The sequence below is a fragment of the Dendrobates tinctorius genome, unplaced genomic scaffold, assembly GCF_039654945.1.
Source record: "Dendrobates tinctorius isolate UK_male_01 unplaced genomic scaffold, ASM3965494v1 ptg000016l, whole genome shotgun sequence".
NCBI classification, from domain to species: domain Eukaryota; kingdom Metazoa; phylum Chordata; class Amphibia; order Anura; family Dendrobatidae; genus Dendrobates; species Dendrobates tinctorius.
The window spans coordinates 65,930,240-65,951,506 of NW_027361684.1; the positions used below are offsets into that span (position 1 = coordinate 65,930,240).

Below are 21,267 nucleotides of genomic sequence, written 5' to 3' on the forward strand. Positions count from 1 at the left end.
CCGTTTCGCTCAACTCTAATGAAAATGAATAATAGTTGCCCAATAATTATGCACATATAGATATTCCGCTAAGAAAGACAAAACCTCACTTTTACTTTCTTAAAGAAGCACTCCCATTGTTTTTTATTCATTAACTATTTGTATACATGCATGCAATGTAGTGTGAATGTGTTTATATACTCACCTACTGCTGCGCTCTCCAGGATCCAGCGCCGTTCTTCTCTTCTTCTCAGAAAAATCACAGCAATTGTGACTATCTGGCTCATTTTATTCTCTTTGGGTAAGTCGGAATTCTTTTACAATGTCAATCTATGGAGATTTGATGTTCTATAGGCTTACAAGGTAAAAGCCACTTCCGAGTCACACAGAGCAGGGACATCACTCAGAAAAGGAGAACGGCGCTGGACACTGAAGAGAGCAGCAGTAGATGAGTATATTAACCACTTTATGACCTTTGACATAACCATACATCATGTACATCATGGTCGGGAAAGGGCTCTCAACCTTTGACGTATGGGTACGTCATAGTGATCATGCATGGCACAGAAGCTGTGCACAGCGTTCATCCCCACGAGCTCGGCTTAACTATTAAGTGCCCTTACCGCCCTGTTTAACACCTTGAATGCTAAAATCAATAGCAATTGCACCATGTAGGAGGCTGAGAGGGGAAGTGGGCTCTTGTCAGGGCAACCTAAGGTCAAATGACGACCTCTGGGTCAGCCAGCCATGGCATGCCTGTAAGAGTATTATCTAAACGGTGTTCTGTCAGTGTAGCACTGACAGTATAATGCATTGCAATGCATTATTCCATCTATCAGAGTAATAAAATTTAAAGTCCCATAGAGGGAATAAATTTAAAAGCTTAAAAAAAGTTTAAAAAAATGTCATAAAGAAAATAAAATGAAAAAAAAAATTATAACAGTAAATACATTTATTTAGGGAAAAGCAACAATAAACACCAAAATTGCACATATTTGGTATTGCCGCATTTGGGACTACGCAATCTGTGAAACTGTCACACACCCAGCGAACAATGTAAAAAAAAAAGTGGCAAAAAATTATGCTTTTTCATCAAGCTGAACAAAAAGTGGAATGGAACGCAATCAAATAGATGAATTTAAATAAAAATGGCACTGCTGAAAATATCTTGTCACACAAAAAACAAGCCAATATACAGCTCCATCAGCAGAAAAATAAAAAAGTTATAGCTCTCAGAATAAAGCGGTGCACAAACAATTATGTTTTCTATAGAATAGTTTTTAGGGTGCAAAACCGTCAAAGGTTGCAAATTTTTATATTATTGTCTAATCCATACAGAGCCTGTGATCGTCTGTGTCTGACTCATGAAATATATACAGAGATTTACAATTATCCCTAGACTGTATAGAGCTGTCTGCTTCTGATACAGTACCATATATCTGCTTGTATTTTGAGTCCATTTTCACAAAAATTATAAAGTATGGTGGAAAAGGCCGCAGACGTGGGTGTGGGGGGCCAGCTGGTACTGATGGTGGTGGTGGTGCATCTGCTGGTAGTGCCAAAAGCACAATAGCAGCTAAAGCAGGAGGTGTTGAGCCTGCATCATTGTCTGGCACAAGAAGGCCTTTAAGGCTCCCTTTTATGGGAGTAGGTAAACTGCTTTTAAAGCCAGAGCATCAGGAACTGGTTTTGCCTTACAATGCCGAAAAAGCCTCCAGCTCTATCGCCTCCTCTTCTGAAGTTTAAAAAAATGCAAGCACTGAGTCGTCTGTGCAGGCTTCTGGTCAGGAACCAGCCCTTTCCTTGTCTCCTTCACTCCCACCAAAAGTGAAGCATGCAGCAGCCCACACTTCAGATTACTCCATGGAGCTCTTTTCACCTGCCATGCCTGTTTTATCAAGTGAAATCCTGAATTCCCCAGTCCAACATGAATCGGAGATGGAGTGCACTGATGCACAGCCACTGCTAGATGATTCCGCTGGTAAATTCACCCACAGCACTACATTCCTCTCACACTTTATAGAGCCAGAATGTGACACTGATGAAACTCAGGTGCCCCTTCCCGCATACTATACCACCTTACACGGTGACACAGAGGAAGGTGCAGATAAAAGTGCCGGTCCCCTGAGCAGGTGGGGGGGCCTACTCGTGGGCGACGGCAGTGGCACAGAGCCCCTCATAGCACGCAAAAGTGTCTCTGCCGGTGGGAGGACCCACTCGCCATCAGTCATACTGTCGTAATATGAGGGGCCCTGAGCCAGTGCCATCGCCCACGAGTGGGCCCCCCATGCTTGCTCAGGGCCACAGCACTTGCAATACTTACCTCTCCCTGCTCCACTGCCGTGACGTCTTCCGCGTTTCCTGACAGTGACATTCATGTTAGTGAGAGCGTTGACATCACGTCTGTATGCCCTCTACCGAAACAGTACAAGTGCAGAGAGCTTGAAGATGGCAATGCTGAGGAGTCCAGAGTAGAGCAGTGCCCAGCGAGGAGAGGTATTTAATTTTTTTAAATGTTGGGAGCATTTTTTGGGGAGCAATATACACTGGAGAATGATATATGGGGCCCATCATACACTGGAGCATCATCCATTTGGCCCATCATATACTGGAGCATTTCAAATGGGGGACATCAGACACTGGAGCAGCATTTACGGGGCCCATTATACACTGGAGCATTAGAAATGGGGCCCATTATACACTGGAGCATTATTTGGGCCCATAACACACTGGAGCATCGTCCATGGGGACCAACATATACTGGAGCATTCCAAATGGGGGACATCAGACACTGGAGCAGCATTTACGGGGCTGATTATACACTGTAGCATTAGAAATGGGGCCCATTATATATGGAGCATTATTTGGGCCCATCATACACTGGAGCATCATCCATACTGTAGTATTATGTGGAGCTCATCATATACTGTATGGAACATTATATGGGACCAATTATTCTTTATGGAGAAATATTTGGGGCTCATTATTCTGTATGGCGCTCTAGGTGGTGGCCAATACTGTATGGAGTACTATACTGTCCGTTTTCTGAGCTATAGTAGAATTTAAAATAGATAATATCAGTCATGTCATGTAAGCAGTGAAGTATTTTTCATTGTACTATACCTATATTTCTGTGCCGTATCGGAGCATTATGAATTTTGGTATGTGTTAAAAGGGCGCATTCACACTCTTTGGCCCAGGGCACACGAAAACCTGGCACCAACCCTACCCCCCCACAACTTTAGCCAAATAACCCCCAGTTTTCAATGTGTAACTATTATTATAAAGTAAATTAAGGTTGACAAGCTTAAGTAATAAGAATTGATGTCGTTGGCATTGAAATGGGCACTGTAGGTGTGTTTACTGTCCTCCACTCCCTGCCGACTTTGCTTCCCCATTGACTTGCATTGGGATTCGTGTTTCAGTTGGACCCCGACTTTTCCCTATAGTCGGCCGATTTCGTTCAACCTGACTTTAAATAAAGTCGGGTTTCATGAAACCCGACTCGACCTGAAAAAAGGCAAAGTCGCTCATCTCTAATTTTCAGAGATTTTTCTTATTTATTAATACTTTTGTCAGATTCAAGTTATTTCTGTCACCATTGTGGATTTTTCTGTCATTAAGCAAGGGGTACCAACAATTTTGACCACGTGTGTGTGTTTAGTAGCAAATACATCAGACTATTAGATATCACAATCTTTGGACTTCAGACGCAGCTAACACTTTTAATGTTTTTGATATTATTAATAAGTAACTTGATAGGACATTGATGTAATGTCATTAATATGTACATTGATAGCTTGATATGTTAATATGAGCTTATTGTTACACCCAGAGATAACAACCAGAACATCAGACGATTCTTGCTTTACCTTTGTGATAATTGCCACTATCTCTCTCGGTAATCTTTAGGTGGTGGAGTGCTGCTAGTTGAAGTCCTTCTAAATGAAGACAGAAGTGGCCCAGTGATTCCTCAGCTGTACTCACTGAACATGTTGGTCCTGTCAGAAGGCAGAGAACGGACGCCATCTGAGTATGCCAAGCTCCTTACAGACTCTGGCTTTAGGGATGTTCAGGTCAAAGCCACTGGAAAGCTGTATGATGCAATACTGGGAAGGAAATGAATCTAAGGGGCATCTTATGTCTGTAAATTACAAATTAAAAAAAATTAAAATCATTCTCCTAATGTTGAATAAATGGCACAAATAATAACATTTTATTTAGACTGACATATTTCACATAGTCATAATTTTAAGGGCTTGATTTATTTTACTCTGGATTTCTCTTGCCATCTCAATAAATATCTAGAAAATGTTGCTAGTGTTTCAAATGTTATATGCTGTTTTTTTTTAACCCCTTAAGCCCCAAGGGTGGCTTGCACGTTCATGACCGGGCCAAATTTTTACAATTCTGACCACTGTCCCTTTATGAGGTAATAACTCTGAAACACTTCCATGGATCCTGGTGATTCTGACATTGTTTTCTCGAGACATATTGTACTTCATGTTAGTGGAAAAATTTCATTCAAACATCTTGCGTTTATTTGTGAAAAAAATGGAAATTTGGCAAAAATTTCGCAATTTTCCAACTTTGAATTTTTATGCCCTTAAATCACAGAGATTCGGCACACAAAAAACTTGATATGTAACATTTCCCACATGTTTACTTTACATCAGCACAATTTTGGAACCAAAATTTTTTTTTATTAGGAAGTTATAAGGGTTAAAAATTGACCAGCGATTTCTCATTTTTGCAACACCATTTTATTTTTACGGACCACATCACATTTGAAGCCACTTTGAGGGGTCTATATGATAGAGAATACCCAAAAGTGACACCATTCTAAAAACTGAACCCCTTAAGGTGCTCAAAACCACATTCAAGAAGTTTATTAACCCTTTAGGTGCATCACAGGAATTTTTTGAATATTTAAAAAAAAATGAGCATTTAACTTTTTTTCACAAAAAAAATATTTCAGGTTCAATTTTTTTTATTTTACCAATGGTAACAGGAGAAATTGGACTGCAAAATTAATTGTGCAATTTGTCCTGAGTACGCTGATACCTGATATGTGTGGGGGAACCACTGTTTCGGCGCATGACGGAGCTCAGAAGGGAAGGAGCGCCGTTTGACTTTTTCAATGCAAAATTGGCTGGAATTCAGATCGGACGCCATGTCACGTTTGGAGAGCCCCTGATGTACCTAAACAGTGGAAACCCCCAACAAGTGACCCCATTTTGGAAACTAGACCCCCCAAGGGACTTATCTAGATATGTGGTGAGAACTTTGAACCTACAAGGGCTTCACAGAAGTTTATAACATACAGCCGTACAATTAAAAAATCATATTTTTTCCACAAAAATGATCTTTTCACCCCCAATTTTTATTTTCCCAAGGGTAACAGGACCCCAAAAGTTATTGTGCAATTTGTCCTGAGTACGCTGATACCCCACATGTGGGGGTAAACCACTATTTGGGCGCATGGCAGAGCTCGGAAGGGAAGCAGTGCCATTTGTCCTTTTTGGCTGGAATTGAGATCAAACACCATGTCGCGATTGGAAAACCCCTGATGTACCAAAACAGTGGAAACCCCCCACAAATGACACCATTTTGGAAACTAGACCCCCCAAGGAACTTATCTAGATGTGTGGTGAGAACTTTGAACCCCCAAGGGCTTCACAGAAGTTTATAGCATACAGCCGTACAATTAAAAAATCATACTTTTTCCAAAAAATGAAATTTTGACCCTCAATTCTTATTTTTCCAAGGGTAACAGGACAATAAAAGTTATTGTGCAATTTGTCCTGAATATGCTGATACCCCATATGTGGGGGTAGACCACTATTTGGGCGCATGGCAGAGCTCGGAAGGGAAGCAGCGCCATTTGACGTTTTTGGCTGGAATTGAGATCGGACACAATGTTGCGTTTGGAGAGCCCCTGATGTACCAAAACAGTGGAAACCCCCCACAAATGACACCATTTTGGAAACTAGACCCCCTAAGGAACTTATCTAGATGTGTGGTGAGCACTTTGACCCCTCCAGTGCTTCACAGAAGTTTATAACTCCCGGGCGTGAAAATAAAAAAATCGTATTTTTTCCACAAACATGATCTTTTAGTCACCAATTTTTTTATTTTCCCAAGGGTACCAGGAGAAATTGGACCCCAAAAGTTGTTGTTCAATTAGTCCTGAGTACGCTGATACCCCATATGTGGGAGAAAACTACTGTATGGGCACACGTCGGGTCTCGAAAGGGAAGTAGTGACGTTTTGGAATGCAGACTTTGATGGAATGGTCTGCGGGTGTCATGTTGCTTTTGGAGAGCCCCTGATGTACCTAAACAGTGGAAACCCCCCACAAGTGATCCCATTTTGGAAACTAGACCCCCCACGGAACTTATCTAGATGTGTGCTGAGCACTTTGAGCCCCCAAGTGCTTCACAGAAGTTTATAACGCCCGGGCGTGAAAATAAAAAAATCATTTTTTTCCACAAAAATGATATTTTTGCCCCCAATTTTGTATTTTCCTAAGGGTAACAGGAGAAATTGGACCCCAAAAGTTGTTTTACAATTTGTCCTGAGTAGGTTGATACCCCATATGTGAGGGTAAAACACTGTTTGGGCGCATGGCAGAGCTTGGAAGGGAAGGACCACCATTTGACTTTTTCAACTCAGAATTGGCTGGAATTGAGATCAGACGCCATGTTGCATTTGGAGAGCACCTGATGTACCCAAACAGTGGAAACCCCCAATTCTAACTCCAACCCTAACCCCAACACACCCCTAACCCTAATCTCAGCCCTAACCCTAGCCCTGGCCCTAACCCTAATGGGAAAATGGAAATAAATACATTTTCTTTTAATTTTATTATTTCTCGCTAACTAAGGGGGTGATAATGGGGGGTTTCATTTACTATTTATGGCAGGTTTTTATGTTTGGCAGCTGTCATATGCTAAAAGACGCTTTTTATTGTAAAAATAGTTTTTGCATCACCACATATTGAGAGCTATAATTTTTACGTATTTTGACACACCGAGTCATGTGAGGTCTTATTTTTTTGCGGAACGAGTTGACATTTTTATTGGTACCATTTCAGGCACGTGACATTTTTTGATCGCTTTTTATTCCGATTTTTGGGACGCAGAATGAACAAAAACCAGCGTTTCATGAATTTCTTTTGGGGGGTGCGTTTACACCGTTCTGTGTGCGATAAAATTGATAAAGCGGCTTTATTCTTTTGGTCAGTATGGTTACAGCGTTACTTCATTTAGGTCTTTTTTTATGTTTTGTCGGTTTTATGCAATGAAAACTATTTTATATAAAAAATAATTATTTTTGCATCGCTTTGTTCTGCGAGCTATAACTTTTTTATTTTTTCGCTGATGATGCTGTATGGTGGCTCATTTTTTGCGGGACAAGATGACTTTTTCAGCGGTACCATGGATATTTATATGAGTCTTTTTGATCGCGCGTTATTGCACTTTTTGTTCGGTGGTATGATAATAAATCATTATTTTTTGCTTCGTGTTTTATTTTTATTTTTTAAGGGGTTCACTAAAGGGGTTAACTAATGGGATAGTTTTATAGGGCAGGTCGTTACGGACGCGGCAATACCAAATATGTGTACTTTTATTGTTTTTTTGTTTTTTTTATTTCCAAAAAATGAATTTATTGGGGGAATATTTTTTTTTTTTCTAATTTATTTGGCGATTTTTTTAAAAATTATTTTAACACTTTTTTTTTTAACTTTATTACATTGCCCCAGGTGGGACATCACTGTCCTGTGACAGATCGCTGATCTGTCTCATCACAGATCACTGCGACAGATCAGCGATCTGTCACAGGCAGTGCTGCAGGCTTCCTCGTGCCTGCGCTTTGCAGGCACTGAGGAAGCTGGCTCCCTGCAGGCCCCCGAAGGTCCCCGTCGCCATCTTGGATTCGGGGGCCTGCAGGGAAGGAGCCCCCCGCAGCAGCGCTGCACATTGCGCTGCCGTGGGGGGCTCAGGGAAGCACGGAGGGAGCCCCCTCCCTGCCGATCCTTCCCTTTAACCCCCGGTACACCGCGATCATGTTTGATCGCGGTGTGCAAGGGTTTAACGTGTCGGGGTCAGCTGTGATAATCAGCTGACACCCGGCCGCGATCAGTGGCGCTCACCACGTGGGCGCCGCTGATCGCTATGACGTCCTATCCCGTCCCTGGGAATTAAGTCCCAGGGCACATGGACTGGATAGTACGTCATATGTGATTAAGGGGTTAATATAGGTGGATGGATATGAGATAGATAGATATCAGATAGATATATAGCGCCATTGATATCTATCTACGTGAGTAAAATAAATGGTTAGATATTAGATAGATATCTGATTAGATAGATATGGAAGATAGATAATTAAAATGCAGCAGCGTGAATAGTATGTTGCAGGGTGCATGCCTTTTAGGGTAAGTTTACACTGGGCGTTTTTTCTGCAGCAAAACCTGTTTTCTTGGCAGGAAAGAAGCTGCGGCAAAAACGCAAGTTTTGGTGCATCTTTGTTGCTTTTAGAGTTGAGCAAAACGGGTCTAAAAAATTCAAAAGTCGCCGACTTTCGCCAAAGTCGGGTTTCATGAAACGAAACCCGACCTTAGCGTGAGGTCGGCCACGAGGTCGGCGACCATCGCACCAAAGTCGTGTTTCAAAAGATGCTTTTGCGCCCTTTTTCAGCCAATCAGGAAGAACGGACACTGTGGGCAACGTGATGACATAGGCAGCGGTTACCACCATGTTTGTGAAGGGCATGCAAGTGATTGGCTTGCTTTGTGTGGCGTCACAGGGGGTATAAAAGGGCGTGCACGCCGACCGCCATGTTACTTATGCTGATCTCAGAATAGGGAGAGCTGCTGCTGCTGATGATTCTGTAGGGAGAGCGTTAGGCAGGGAAGAAGATACCAAAAACTACTTCTGCTGCTAGCGATTTTGCCTGTACAACACACCAGTTACTGTGCAGTGCAAGGGGAGGCGCTATTTTGGTGCATCAGCTCTGTTGGTTATTAGGCTGCCTTTTAAGGCTCCCTGATAGCTGCAATGCTGTTTTCACACTGCTGAACAAACTGCTTTTTTCAAAGCAAATCCAAATTTTATTGTTTTGTCCTGGTGAGTTACTGAGCATTCATTTTTTCACACATTGTACAGCGGTGTACGCTCCTCACACAGTACCGTGTACCGGCTGTTATCACGGCCAAATTGAAACTATCTGTGTGTGACTCTGTAAGGAAAAGCCGAGGAGTTTGTCCGTTCTTACAGACCTACACTCTAGGGAGATTCCAATTCTGCCCAATTCTATATACACCTTGTAGCTAGTCATACACTAAGCAATTTCTGCCTGTCACATTGCGGTGTAATCTGTCCTGGGCCAGAGACAATAGTTCAGCGTCCTCCAATCTACAGTGAGATTCAAATTCTCACCAATACTATATACAGCTTCTGCCTTCTCATACACCAGCCAATTTCTGGATTAAAAACACTTGTGACATGCATACATATGAACAAGTCGGTAGGACGCTGTTCATACCACCCACTGACTCAAACACAAACAGAGAGCACAGAATGACAATTGTGCAGAAATATCCTGCAGTAAAACATATAACAGTAGTCAGCAAGTGCTGATGAAAAGATGATAACAAATACAGGGTATTTAGTCGATTTTTTTGCAAAAAAATGTATATCAAGCTGCTTCACCGCGTCAAGGTAACCCTATTGAAGCAGTCCCTATCTAATGTATTTAAAACCTGAACATGTGAACAGTGTCTAAATGAACAGGATGAAGATAGGCCGCTTCCTAGTATGGGCATGTGGTGCAAGCCAGCTCTTTATGTGCATGTCACACAAGAGAGGGGTGGGGTCTCTCAAATCATGCATAGGCATGGAAAAAACTGGATTGGCTAAATACCCTGTATTTGTTATCATCTTTTCTTCAGCACTTGCTGATTACTGTTATATGTTTTACTGCAGGATATTTCTGCACAATTGTCATTCTGTGCTCTCTGTTTGGGTACCAGCCAATTTCTGTCTGACACATTGCGGTGTAATCTCTACTGGGCCTGAGACAATAGTTCAGCGTCTTCCAATCTACAGTGAGATTCAAATTCTCACCAATACTCTATAGACCCTTTACCTTGTTTTACAGTACCATATAGCTGTTGTTATTTTGGGTACTTTTTTCAAAAAAATGAAGAAGTATGGTGGAAGAGGCCATGGAAGTGGGCGGGGGTTGCCAGCTGGTCCTGATAGTGGTGGTGTTGGTGGTGGTGCTTCTGCTGGTTGTGGCAAAAGCACAATAGCACCTAAGGCAGGAGCCATCATTGTCTGGCTCCACAAGGCCTCGTAGGTTCCCTTTTCTGGGAGTAGGTAAACTGCTTTTAAAGCCGGAGCTTCAGGAACAAGTTTTGGCTTACATTGCTGACACAGCCTCCAGCTCTATCGCCTCCTCTTCTGAACTTTCAAAAAATAAAAGCACTGCGTCATCAGTGAAGGCTCCTGGTCAGGAACAACACCTTTCCTTGTGTCCTTCACCCCTACCAAAAGTGAAGGATGCGGCAGGCCACACTACAGATTACTCCATGGAGCTCTTTTCTCATACCATGCCTGGGTTATCAAGTCAAATCGTGAATTCCCCAGTCCAAGATGAATCTGACATGGAGTGCACTGATGCACAGCCACTGCTAGATGATTCTGCTGGTACAGTCACTAAGAGCACTACATTGTCCTCGCAGTGTACTGAGCCAGAATCTGACCCTGATGAAACTCAGGTGCCCCTTCCCGCATACTATACCACCATACACGGTGACACAGAGGAAGGTGCGCATGTCATTGAAGAGGAGGTGATGGATGACCCAGTTGTTAACCCAGATTGGCATCCATTGGGGGAAGATGGTGCCGCTGCCAATAGCTCAGAAGCTGTTATCTGGCATGCCCGAAGCAGTCCAAAAACAGGTTACAAAAACCAAAAGACTTGCAGGACAGCTTGGCCAGACGGTCAAAATAGCACAGCGTGCAAGGCCTCAAAATGTCTTCCCTAGTAGGAAGAATGCAGTGTGGCACTTTTTTGAACAAAATCCTAATGATCAGGCAAAGGTTATCTGTAAGAAGTGTGCAAAGACCTTTAGCCGAGGGAAAAATCTGAGAAATTTGAATACCAGTTGCATGCTTAGACATTTAACCAGCATGCACTTGCAAGCGTGGACGGACTACCAAACCTCACATACCACATGTGCAACTGCTCCCAAAGAAGGTGGTCAGCAACGCTACATTGTTTCCCCCACTGTAAGCCCACCAGTTAGCACACAACCAGCAGCAAATGTTGAGGTGTCGTCGCAAGGCCAAAGCAGTCAGGGAATCACAATGTTATATCAACGAAAGACTGAATCTAGGCCATCAGAAAGAACACCAACTACATCACCATCATCAACCCTCTCTCAGTCCGCCATGTCTACCGCTAGTTCCACCATATGCAGCTCTCAAGTCCAGCTCACCTTACCAGAGACTATGAGTAGGACAAGAAAGTACTCATCCAAGTACTCATCCTCTCATCTGCGTACACTGGGTTTGAACGCCCACATTGCCAAACTAATCTCATTAGAGATGATGCCCTACTGGTTGGTTGAAAGCGCAGCTTTCCGTGAACTCATGGCCTACGCAGCACCACGCTATGACCTACCCAGTCGCCACTTCTTTTCTTCCAAAGATATCCAAGCCCTCCACCTTCATGTGAAAGACCGCATTGTCCATGCACTCAAGCAATCAGTGAGTGGAAAGGTGAACCTAACAACTGATGCATGGTCCAGTAGGCATGGCCAGGGACGTTATGTGTCCATCACTGCGCACTGGGTTAATGTGGTGGATGCAGGGTCCACAGGGGACAGCGGTGGTGGGACAGTGCTGCCTAGCTCACGGTATAGGAAACAGTTGGCTGTAGGCGTTTGACCCTCCTCCTCCAGAAGCGAAAGCTCGACCACATAGCGCAGTCGCACGAGCACTCCATCCGCAGCTGCCAGTGTTGCACACGAGGTGTCCCCCTATCGATCAGCTAGTGGAAAGCGTCAGCAGGCTGTGTTGCAGATGATGTGTTTGGGCGACAGACACACCGCGGAGGTACTGGCCAACTACTTTCAGCGACAAACTGAGTCATGGCGGGGCAGTCTACATCTTGATACAGGCAAGGTAGTTAGTGATAACGGCCGGAATTTTTTGGCAGCCATAGCCCTTTCAAAACTCAGACACATACCTTGCTTGGCTCACACCTTGAACCTGGTGTTGCAGTACTTCCTCAATAATTATCCGGAGTTAACAGGCCTGCTCCATAAGGTTCGAAGACTGTGCTCGCACATCCGCCGGTCGCCGGTACACTCCAGTCATATGCAGAAGCTGCAGCGATTGCTCCACCTTCCTAAGCACCGCCTAATTATCGACGTTGCAACAAGGTGGAACTCCACCCTGCACATGGTTCAGAGGCTGTGAGAACAGAGGCAGGCCATGATGCATTTGTGGGAGGATACACAGGCAGGCACTTTGAGGGCAGACATGGAGTTGACAGGTGTGCAGTGGTCGAAGCTGAAAGACCTCTGTAAAGTCCTTCAGTGTTTTGAGGAATGCACACTGCTGGTAAGCGCAGACGATGCCATCATAAGCATGAGCATCCCTCTTATGCGTCTGCTCATGCAAACTTTGACGCACATTAAGGAGCAGGCTGCCGAGGTAAATGAGGAAGAGGAGGAGGGAAGCCTTGATGACAGTCAGCCATTGTCTGCTCCGGGACCTCTCCTGGATGAGGTGGAGGAAGAAGAGGAAGAGGAGGAGGATGATGATGGCGAAGATTATTTAGGGGAGGAGGATGCTTCTCGTGGTGCAAGAGAAAATGTTGGCGTGGCAAGGTCTGGTACAGGGTTTGTGCGTGACTGGAGGGATGTGGATTTGCCAGAAAGTGCCCTTCCACCCAGCACTCGCAGTGCATCATTGACACCAGGAACATTGGCCCACATGTCAGATTATGCCTTGCAGATCCTAAAAAGGGATCCCCGCATTGCCAAAATGATAAACGATGACAACTACTGGTTGGCCAGCATCCTGGATCCACTCTATAAAGGCAAATTCCAAAACATAATGCCACAGGAGAACCCTGACCTAATATTGGCTAACAATCAAGCAACTCTGGTAAACCGGTTGGTTGAGGCATTCCCAGCACACAGCAGCGGTGATGGTTCTCACACAAGCTGTAGGGGCCGGGGGCAGCTTGGAAGAGGTGTTTGTGGTGCACACATCAGAAGTGGCGTTGGAGGCATGGGTTTCATGACCATGTTGTGGACTGATTTTTCAAGTCCCGCTCACACGACTGGTAATACTGCATCGATTGAAAGTGACAGGAGACAGCAGTTGTCAACTATGGTTACAAACTACTTCTCGTCCCATATCGATGTTCTCCCTCACAGGTCATTCCCATTTGACTATTGGGCCGCTAAACTGGACACCTGGCCTGATTTGGCACAATATGCCTTACAGGAGCTCGCTTGCCCAGCTGCAAGTGTGCTATCAGAAAGAGTTTTCAGTGCAACTGGATCAATCCTGACAGAAAAAAAGACCCGTCTGTCGACCCAAAATGTGGATGATCTAACCTTCATTAACCCCTTCACCCCCAAGGGTGGTTTGCACGTTCATGACCGGGCCAATTTTTACAATTCTGACCACTGTACCTTTATGAGGTCATAACTCTGGAACGCTTCCATGGATCCCGGTGATTCTGACATTGTTTTCTCGTGACATATTGCACTTCATGTTAGTGGTAAAATTTAATTCAAATAACTTGCGTTTATTTGTGAGAAAAACGGAAATTTGGCGAAAATTTTGAAAATTTCGTAGTTTTCCAAATTTGAATTTTTATGCCCTTAAATCACAGAGATACGGCACACAAAAAACTTGATAACTAACATTTCCCACATGTTTACTTTACATCAGCACAATTTTGGAACCAAAATTTTTTTTTGTTAGGAAGTTATAAGGGTTAAAAGTTGACCAGCGATTTCTCATTTTTACAACACCATTTTATTTTTAGGACCACATCACATTTGAAGCCACTTTGAGGGGTCTATATGATAGAAAATACCCAAAAGTGACACCATTCTAAAAACTGCACCCCTTAAGGTGCTCAAAACCACATTCAAGAAGTTTATTAACCCTTTAGGTGCATCACAGGAATTGAATACAGTCATATGTAAAAAAAATGAACATCAACTTTTTTTCACAAAAAAAATACTTCAGGTTAAATTTTTTTTATTTTACCAAGGGTAACAGGAGAAATTGGACTGCAAAAGTTATTGTGCAATTTGTCCTGAGTACGCTGATACCTGATATGTGGGGGGGAATGACTGTTTCGGCGCATGGCAGAGCTCAGAATGGAAGGAGCGCCGTTTGACTTTTTCAATGCAAAATTGGCTGGAATTCAGATCGGACACCATGTCACATTTGGAGAGTCCCTGATGTACCTAAACAGTGGAAACCCCCTACAAGTGACCCCATTTTGGAAACTAGACCCCCCAAGGAACTTATCTAGATATGTGGTGAGAACTTTGAACCCACAACGGCTTTACAGAAGTTTATAACGTACAGCGGTACAATTAAAAAATCATTTTTTCCACAAAAATGATCTTTTCACCCCAATTTTTATTTTCCCAAGAGTAACAGGACCCTAAAAGTTATTGTGCAATTTGTCCTGAGTACGCTGATACCCCACATGTGGGGGTAAACCACTATTTGGGTGCATGGCAGAGCTCGGAAGGGAAGCAGCGCCATTTGACGTTTTTGGCTGGAATTGAGATCGGACATCATGTCGCGACTGGAAAACCCCTGACGTACCAAAACAGTGGAAACCCCCCACAAATGACACCATTTTGGAAACTAGACCCCCTAAGGAACTTATCTAGATGTGTGGTGAGAACTTTGAACCCCCAAGGGCTTCACAGAAGTTTATAACATACAGCCGTACAATTAAAAAATCATATTTTTTCCACAAAAATGATCTTTTCACCCTCAATTCTTATTTTTCCAAGGGTAACAGGACCCTAAAAGTTATTGTGCAATTTGTCCTGAGTACCCTGATACCCCACATGTGGGGGTAAACCACTATTTGGGCGCATGGCAGAGCTCGGAAGGGAAGCAGCGCCATTTGACGTTTTTGGCTAGAATTGAGATAGGACACCATGTCGCGATTGGAAAACCCCTGATGTACCAAAACAGTGGAAACCCCCCACAAATGACACCATTTTGGAAACTAGACCCCCTAAGGAACTTATCTAGATGTGTGGTGAGAACTTTGAACCCCCAAGGGCTTCACAGAAGTTTATAACATAAAGCCGTACAATTAAAAAATCATATTTTTTCCACAAAAATGATCTTTTCACCCTCAATTCTTATTTTTCCAAGGGTAACAGGACCCTAAAAGTTATTGTGCAATTTGTCCTGAGTACCATGATACCCCACATGTGGGGGTAAACCACTATTTGGGCGCATGGCAGAGCTCGGAAGGGAAGCAGCGCCATTTGACGTTTTTGGCTGGAATTGAGATCGGACACAATGTCGCGATTGGAAAACCCCTGATGTACCTAAACAGTGGAAACCCCCCACAAATGACACCATTTTGTAAACTAGACCCCCCAAGGAACTTATCTAGATGTGTGGTGAGCACTTTAAACCCCCCAGTGCTTCACAGAAGTTTATAACGCCCGGGCGTGAAAATAAAAAATTTGTATTTTTTCCACAAACATGATATTTTAGTCACTATTTTTTTATTTTCCCAAGGGTACCAGGAGAAATTGGACCCCAAAAGTTGTTGTCCAATTTATCCTGAGTATGCTGATACCCCATATGTTGGAGAAAACTACTGTATGGACACACGTCGGGGCTCGGAAGGGAAGCAGTGACGTTTTGGAATGCAGACTTTGATGGAATGGTCTGCGGGTGTCATGTGCGTTTGGAGAGCCCCTGATGTACCTAAACTATTGAAACTCACCACAAGTGACCCCATTTTGGACACTAGACCCCCCACGGAACTTATCTAGATGTGTGGTGAGCACTTTGAACCCCCAAGTGCTTCACAGAAGTTTATAACACTCGGACGTGAAAATAAAAAAATCATTTTTTTCCACAAAAATTATATTTTTGCCCCCAATTTTTTATTTTCCTAAGGGTAACAGGAGAAATTGGACCCCAAAAATTGTTTTGCAATTTGACCTGAGTAGACTGATACCCTACATGTGGGGGTAAAACACTGTTTGGGCGCATGGCAGAGCTTGGAAGGGAAGGAGCACCATTTGACTTTTTCAACTCAGAATTGGCTGGAATTGAGATCAGACGCCATGTTGCATTTGGAGAGCCCCTGATGTGCCCAAACAGTGGAAACCCCCAATTCTAACTCCAACCTGAACCCCAACACACCCCTAACCCTAATCTCAGCCCTAACCCTAACCCTAGCCCTAACCCTAACCCTAGCCTTAACCCTACCCTAACCCTAGCCCTAAACCTAACCCTAGCCCTAACCCTAACCCTAATGGAAAAATTGAAATAAATACATTTTTTAAATTTTATTATTTTTCCCTAACTAAGGGGGTAGAAACGGGGGGTTTAATTTATTATTTATATTTGGCAGCTGTTGCACGCTAAAAGACGCTTTTTATTGTAAAAATAGTTTTTGCATCACCACATATTGAGAGCTATAATTTTTCCGTATTTTGACCCACTGAGTCATGTGAGGTTTTATTTTTTGCGGGACGAGTTGACGTTTTTACTGGTACCATTTTCGGGCATGTGACATTTTTTGATCGCTTTTTATTCCGATTTTTAGGACATAGAATGAACAAAAACCAGCGTTTCATGAATTTCTTTTGGGGGGGTGCGTTTACACCATTCCGCGTGCGGTAAAATTGATAAAGCGGTTTTATTCATCGGGTCAGTACGGTTACAGTGATACCTCATTTAGGTCTTTTTTTATGTTTTGGCGCTTTTATGCAATGAAAACTATTTTATATAAAAAATAATTATTTTTGCATCGCTTTATTCTGCAAGCTATAACTTTTTCATTTTTTTGCTGATGATGCTGAGTGGTGGCTCGTTTTTTGCGGGACAAGATGACGTTTTCAGCGTTGCCATGGATATTTATATGCGTCTTTTTGATCGCACGTTATTACACTTTTTGTTTGGCGGTATGATAATAAATCATTATTTTTTGCTTTGTTTTTTATTTTTATTTTTTAAGGAGTTCGCTAAAGGGGTTAACTAATGGGACAGTTTTATAGGGTGGGTCGTTACGGATGCGGCGATACCTAATATGTGTACTTTTATTGTTTTTTTTTTTTTTTATTTCCAAAAAATGGATTTTTTGGGGGGAATATTTTTTTTTTTTCTAATTTATTTGGCGATTTTTTTTTTATTTATTTTAACATTTTTTTTTATTCTTTTTTAACTTTATTAAATAGTCCCAGGTGGGACATCACTGTCCTGTGACAGATCGCTGATCTGTCACATCACAGATCACTGTGACAGATCAGCGATCTGTCACAGGCAGTGCAGAAGGCTTCCTCATGCCTGCGCTTTGCAGGCACTGAGGAAGCCAGCTTCCTGCAGGCCCCCGAAGGCCCCCGTCGCCATCTTGGATTCGGGGGCCTGCAGGAAAGGAGCGCCCTGCAGCAGCGCTGCACATTGCGCTGCCGTGGGGGGCTCAGGGAAGCACGGAGGGAGCCCCCTCCCTGCCGATGCTTCCCTTTAACCCCCGGTACACCGCGATCATGTTTGATCGCGGTGTGCAAGGGGTTAACGTGTCGGGGGCGGTCCGTGACTGCCCCTGACACATTGTGCCGGGTGTCAGCTGTGATAATCAGCTGACACCCGGCCGCGATCAGCGGCGCTCACCACGTAGGCGCCGCTGATCGCGGTAGACGTACTATCCCATCCATGGGCATAGGGGCCCGGGTCCCATGGACGGGATAGTACGTCTGATGTCAGGAAGGGGTTAAAATGAACCATGCATGGGTTTCCAAGGATTTTATCCCACCTTCCCCTGATGACACATAGGTTGCCAGAAAAATGACTTGCTTTGGTCCTACTCTTCCTCGGACTTGACCAATTTCGCCTTTAGCAGCAGCTGAATGTCCCAGATCAACATATGCCATTTTGTAAACCTCCCTAACTGGGCTGCCTCCCCCCCATTGCCAGGGTCACCACCTAGCGCACACAACCGTGCGAGTGCTGTTGCCCTGGTGTAAAAAAATACTCAGGACTTGTTACCAGATAAAAATGTAGTGGTTTATTTGGATTCTTCCATCAAAGAAAAGATTATTACAGAAAAACATAAAAATAGGTGCATGATTATATAGATTGTCCATTTGTTCATAGCAAAGCTTGTACCTTTCTCTCTCTGGGATCCCGCATGGTCAATGGCCTCTGTATCTGTTAGGCTTCTCACGTAGTGATCAAGTTACATACCAGCTGTCCATTCAATGTCATGTCCGAGCAAAGATGACTCCTCAAGTGTGTCTCATGGTGGTGAAGGAGAGAGCTAGCGACCCCTAGAGTAAGCCCCCACCTTAAAGGGAAGGTGCCATCCAAAATTTTTTTTTTCAGCAATTGAAAAAATGTGAAGAATTAATGTTTAAATTTTCTTAAAAAATATTATCATGTTTTTAATTTTGTAAAATATGAAAAATAATTTTAAAAAGTTTGGCATTTCCACTTGTTAACACTAGGGGGAGCAGCTACTGAAATTTGGCACAAAAACCTAGTGTACAACTAGCTCACATTACTGCACTGCAGTAATTATGGGCGGAATCTGCTGACATGGGTGTGGTGTCACTCCTCTCCTCCCCTTCTGGGTGTTTGCTAAGAGAAAAGAGAGGATGACATCTAGGAACACAGTGAGCAGCCATTTTGATGGGGCCTGCAAAGTTACTGACTGTCTTTGCATGCAAAGTCTGGATCAGGACAGGTCATCAATCAGCAGAAATGTTTCCTGGATTTCTGTGGAGCAGACAAGCAGATGGTCCATCCATGTGTATAAAACACAGCGCTCTATGTACAATCCCTGGCACAGAACAGGGTGCCCCCCCATAGAACAGCACACTGCTCTCCTGAAATACTCTGTGCTGCTGTCGCCCTGCTCCTTCCACCATATATCAGGCCCCTGTCGTCTCGCTTTCACACATCGCCAGGACGAAATCTGAGGAGAGGAATGGGGTCTTTGGTCACCGAGGATGGCAGGCAGCAAGGATTCTGGGAGTAGGGTGACAGCAGCACAGAGTATTTCAGGAGAGCAGTGTGCTGGTCTATGGGGGAGGTCACAGAGGGAGATATATGGTGGAGGAGCAGGGTGACAGCAGCACAGAGTATTTCAGGAGAGCAGTGTACTGGTCTATGGGGGGCACAGAAGGAGATACATGATGGAGGAGCAGGGTGACAGCAGCACAGAGTATTTCAGGAGAGCAGTGTGCTGGTCTATGGGGGGCACAGAGGGAGAAATATGGTGGAGGAGCAGGGTGACAGCAGCACAGAGTATTTCAGGAGAGCAGTGTGCTGGTCTATGGGGGGCACAGAGGGAGATATATGGTGGAGGAGCAGGGTGACAGCAGCACAGAGTATTTCAGGAGAGCAGTGTGCTGGTCTATGGGGGGCACAGAGGGAGATATATGGTGAAGGAGCAGGGTGACAGCAGCACAGAGTATTTCAGGAGAACAGTGTGCTGGTCTATGGGGGGGCACAGAGGGAGATATATGGTGGAGGAGCAGGGTGACAGCAGCACAGAGTATTTCAGGAGAGCAGTATCACATGGGATAGGATTAGGTACACGGCTCAGCAGTCAGTATCACACAGGATAGGATTAGATACACGGCTCAGCAGTCAGTAGAACACAGAAGATTAGACACATGGCTCAGCAGTCAGTATCACACAGGATTGGATTAGATACACAGCTCAGCAGACAGTATCACACAGGATAGGATTAGATACACGGCTCAGCACACAGTATCACACAGGATAGGATTAGATACACGGCTCAGCACACAGTATCACACAGGATAGGGTTAGATACACGGATCAGCAGTCAGTATCACACAGGATAGGATTAGATACACGGTTCAGCAGACAGTATCACACAGGATAGGATTAGATACACGGCTCAGCACACAGTATCACACAGGAGAGGATTAGATACATGGCTCAGCACACAGTATCACACAGGATAGGATTAGATACACGGCTCAGCACACAGTATCACACAGGAGAGGATTAGATACAGGGCTCAGCAGTCAGTATCACACAGGAGAGGATTAGATACATGGCTCAGCAGATGGCCAAGTGTTTTGAAACAGCAGGGAGCAGCTCCTCCTATATTTTGCAAGAGCAGGGGCTGCAGCTGGTAGGGTGTTTTGGAAAGAGCAGCTTGGTCCCCAGGAGCTCGTCCTGGTTCCTCTCCTACAGCTGGTATGTGCAGAGTGAACATCCAAGCCCTGTTATGGTGGAACAGTACAGCATCCAGGGCTTGCAATAGAGTGTAAATGAAGCTAAAAGAAAAGCACTGAGCTCTAATAAGATGGCGCCTGGCCATACCTACAGCTGGGAATTGAGCTGCCTACAGAGGCGTGGCCAGATCACTCCTGACGCAGCTGCAATGAAAGAGATTGGGTCGGCAGCCGACTATTTTCTCTTATGCCCAGGGACTGCCGTAAATGAGCATGGAAAGTGTCGTTCAGCAGCCAGAGAGGTAAGATGGCAGCCCCCAGTGGATGCATTACTACAGAAAAAAAAAAATCCATACACACCACTGAGTCAAGCTTAGGGGACAATATCTTTTTATACTATTTTCTTTTTTACATGAAAAAACACGGCACCTTCCCTTTAAATATACGTCTGTCAAAGCACGTGGTTTCTATATATGGAGTGGACTTTTACCATGAGCTAAACTTAAAAATAACCTATGTAGTTGTCAGCATAAGACCATGTGTTCAGTACAGACCTGAGTGTAATAAGAATTTAACCACCAAATATTAATATTTAACAATTCCCTCTTTTGAGGGTGAAAGACACTAATTGGAACCCTCAAAATATAATAAGATCTTCTTTCTTCTTTTCTTCTTCTTTGACAAAATAATTTATTATCAATAATAATAATAATATCAGATTATTGTTATACCTACTTAATTACATAATTGATGTGAATTCATGTTATGGCAAGCCGTGAACAATATTTGTATAATTGTAATCCAATACTGAGCCTGAG

The 21,267-nt window shown here is 43.8% G+C and overlaps 1 protein-coding gene across 3 annotated transcripts in view; it reads left to right on the top strand.

The window, feature by feature from the left end:
* LOC141080602 (acetylserotonin O-methyltransferase-like) overlaps positions 1–4,314 on the top strand; it is a 141,596-nt gene extending 137,282 nt beyond the window's left edge. For all 3 annotated transcript variants that reach the window (XM_073565938.1, XM_073565939.1, XM_073565937.1), the window contains one exon: positions 3,892–4,314. In XM_073565938.1, the coding sequence (XP_073422039.1) occupies positions 3,892–4,103 (212 nt within the window). In that variant the 3' untranslated portion in view covers positions 4,104–4,314. The remainder of the gene's footprint in view (positions 1–3,891) is intronic.
* The last annotated feature ends 16,953 nt before the right edge of the window (positions 4,315–21,267 follow it).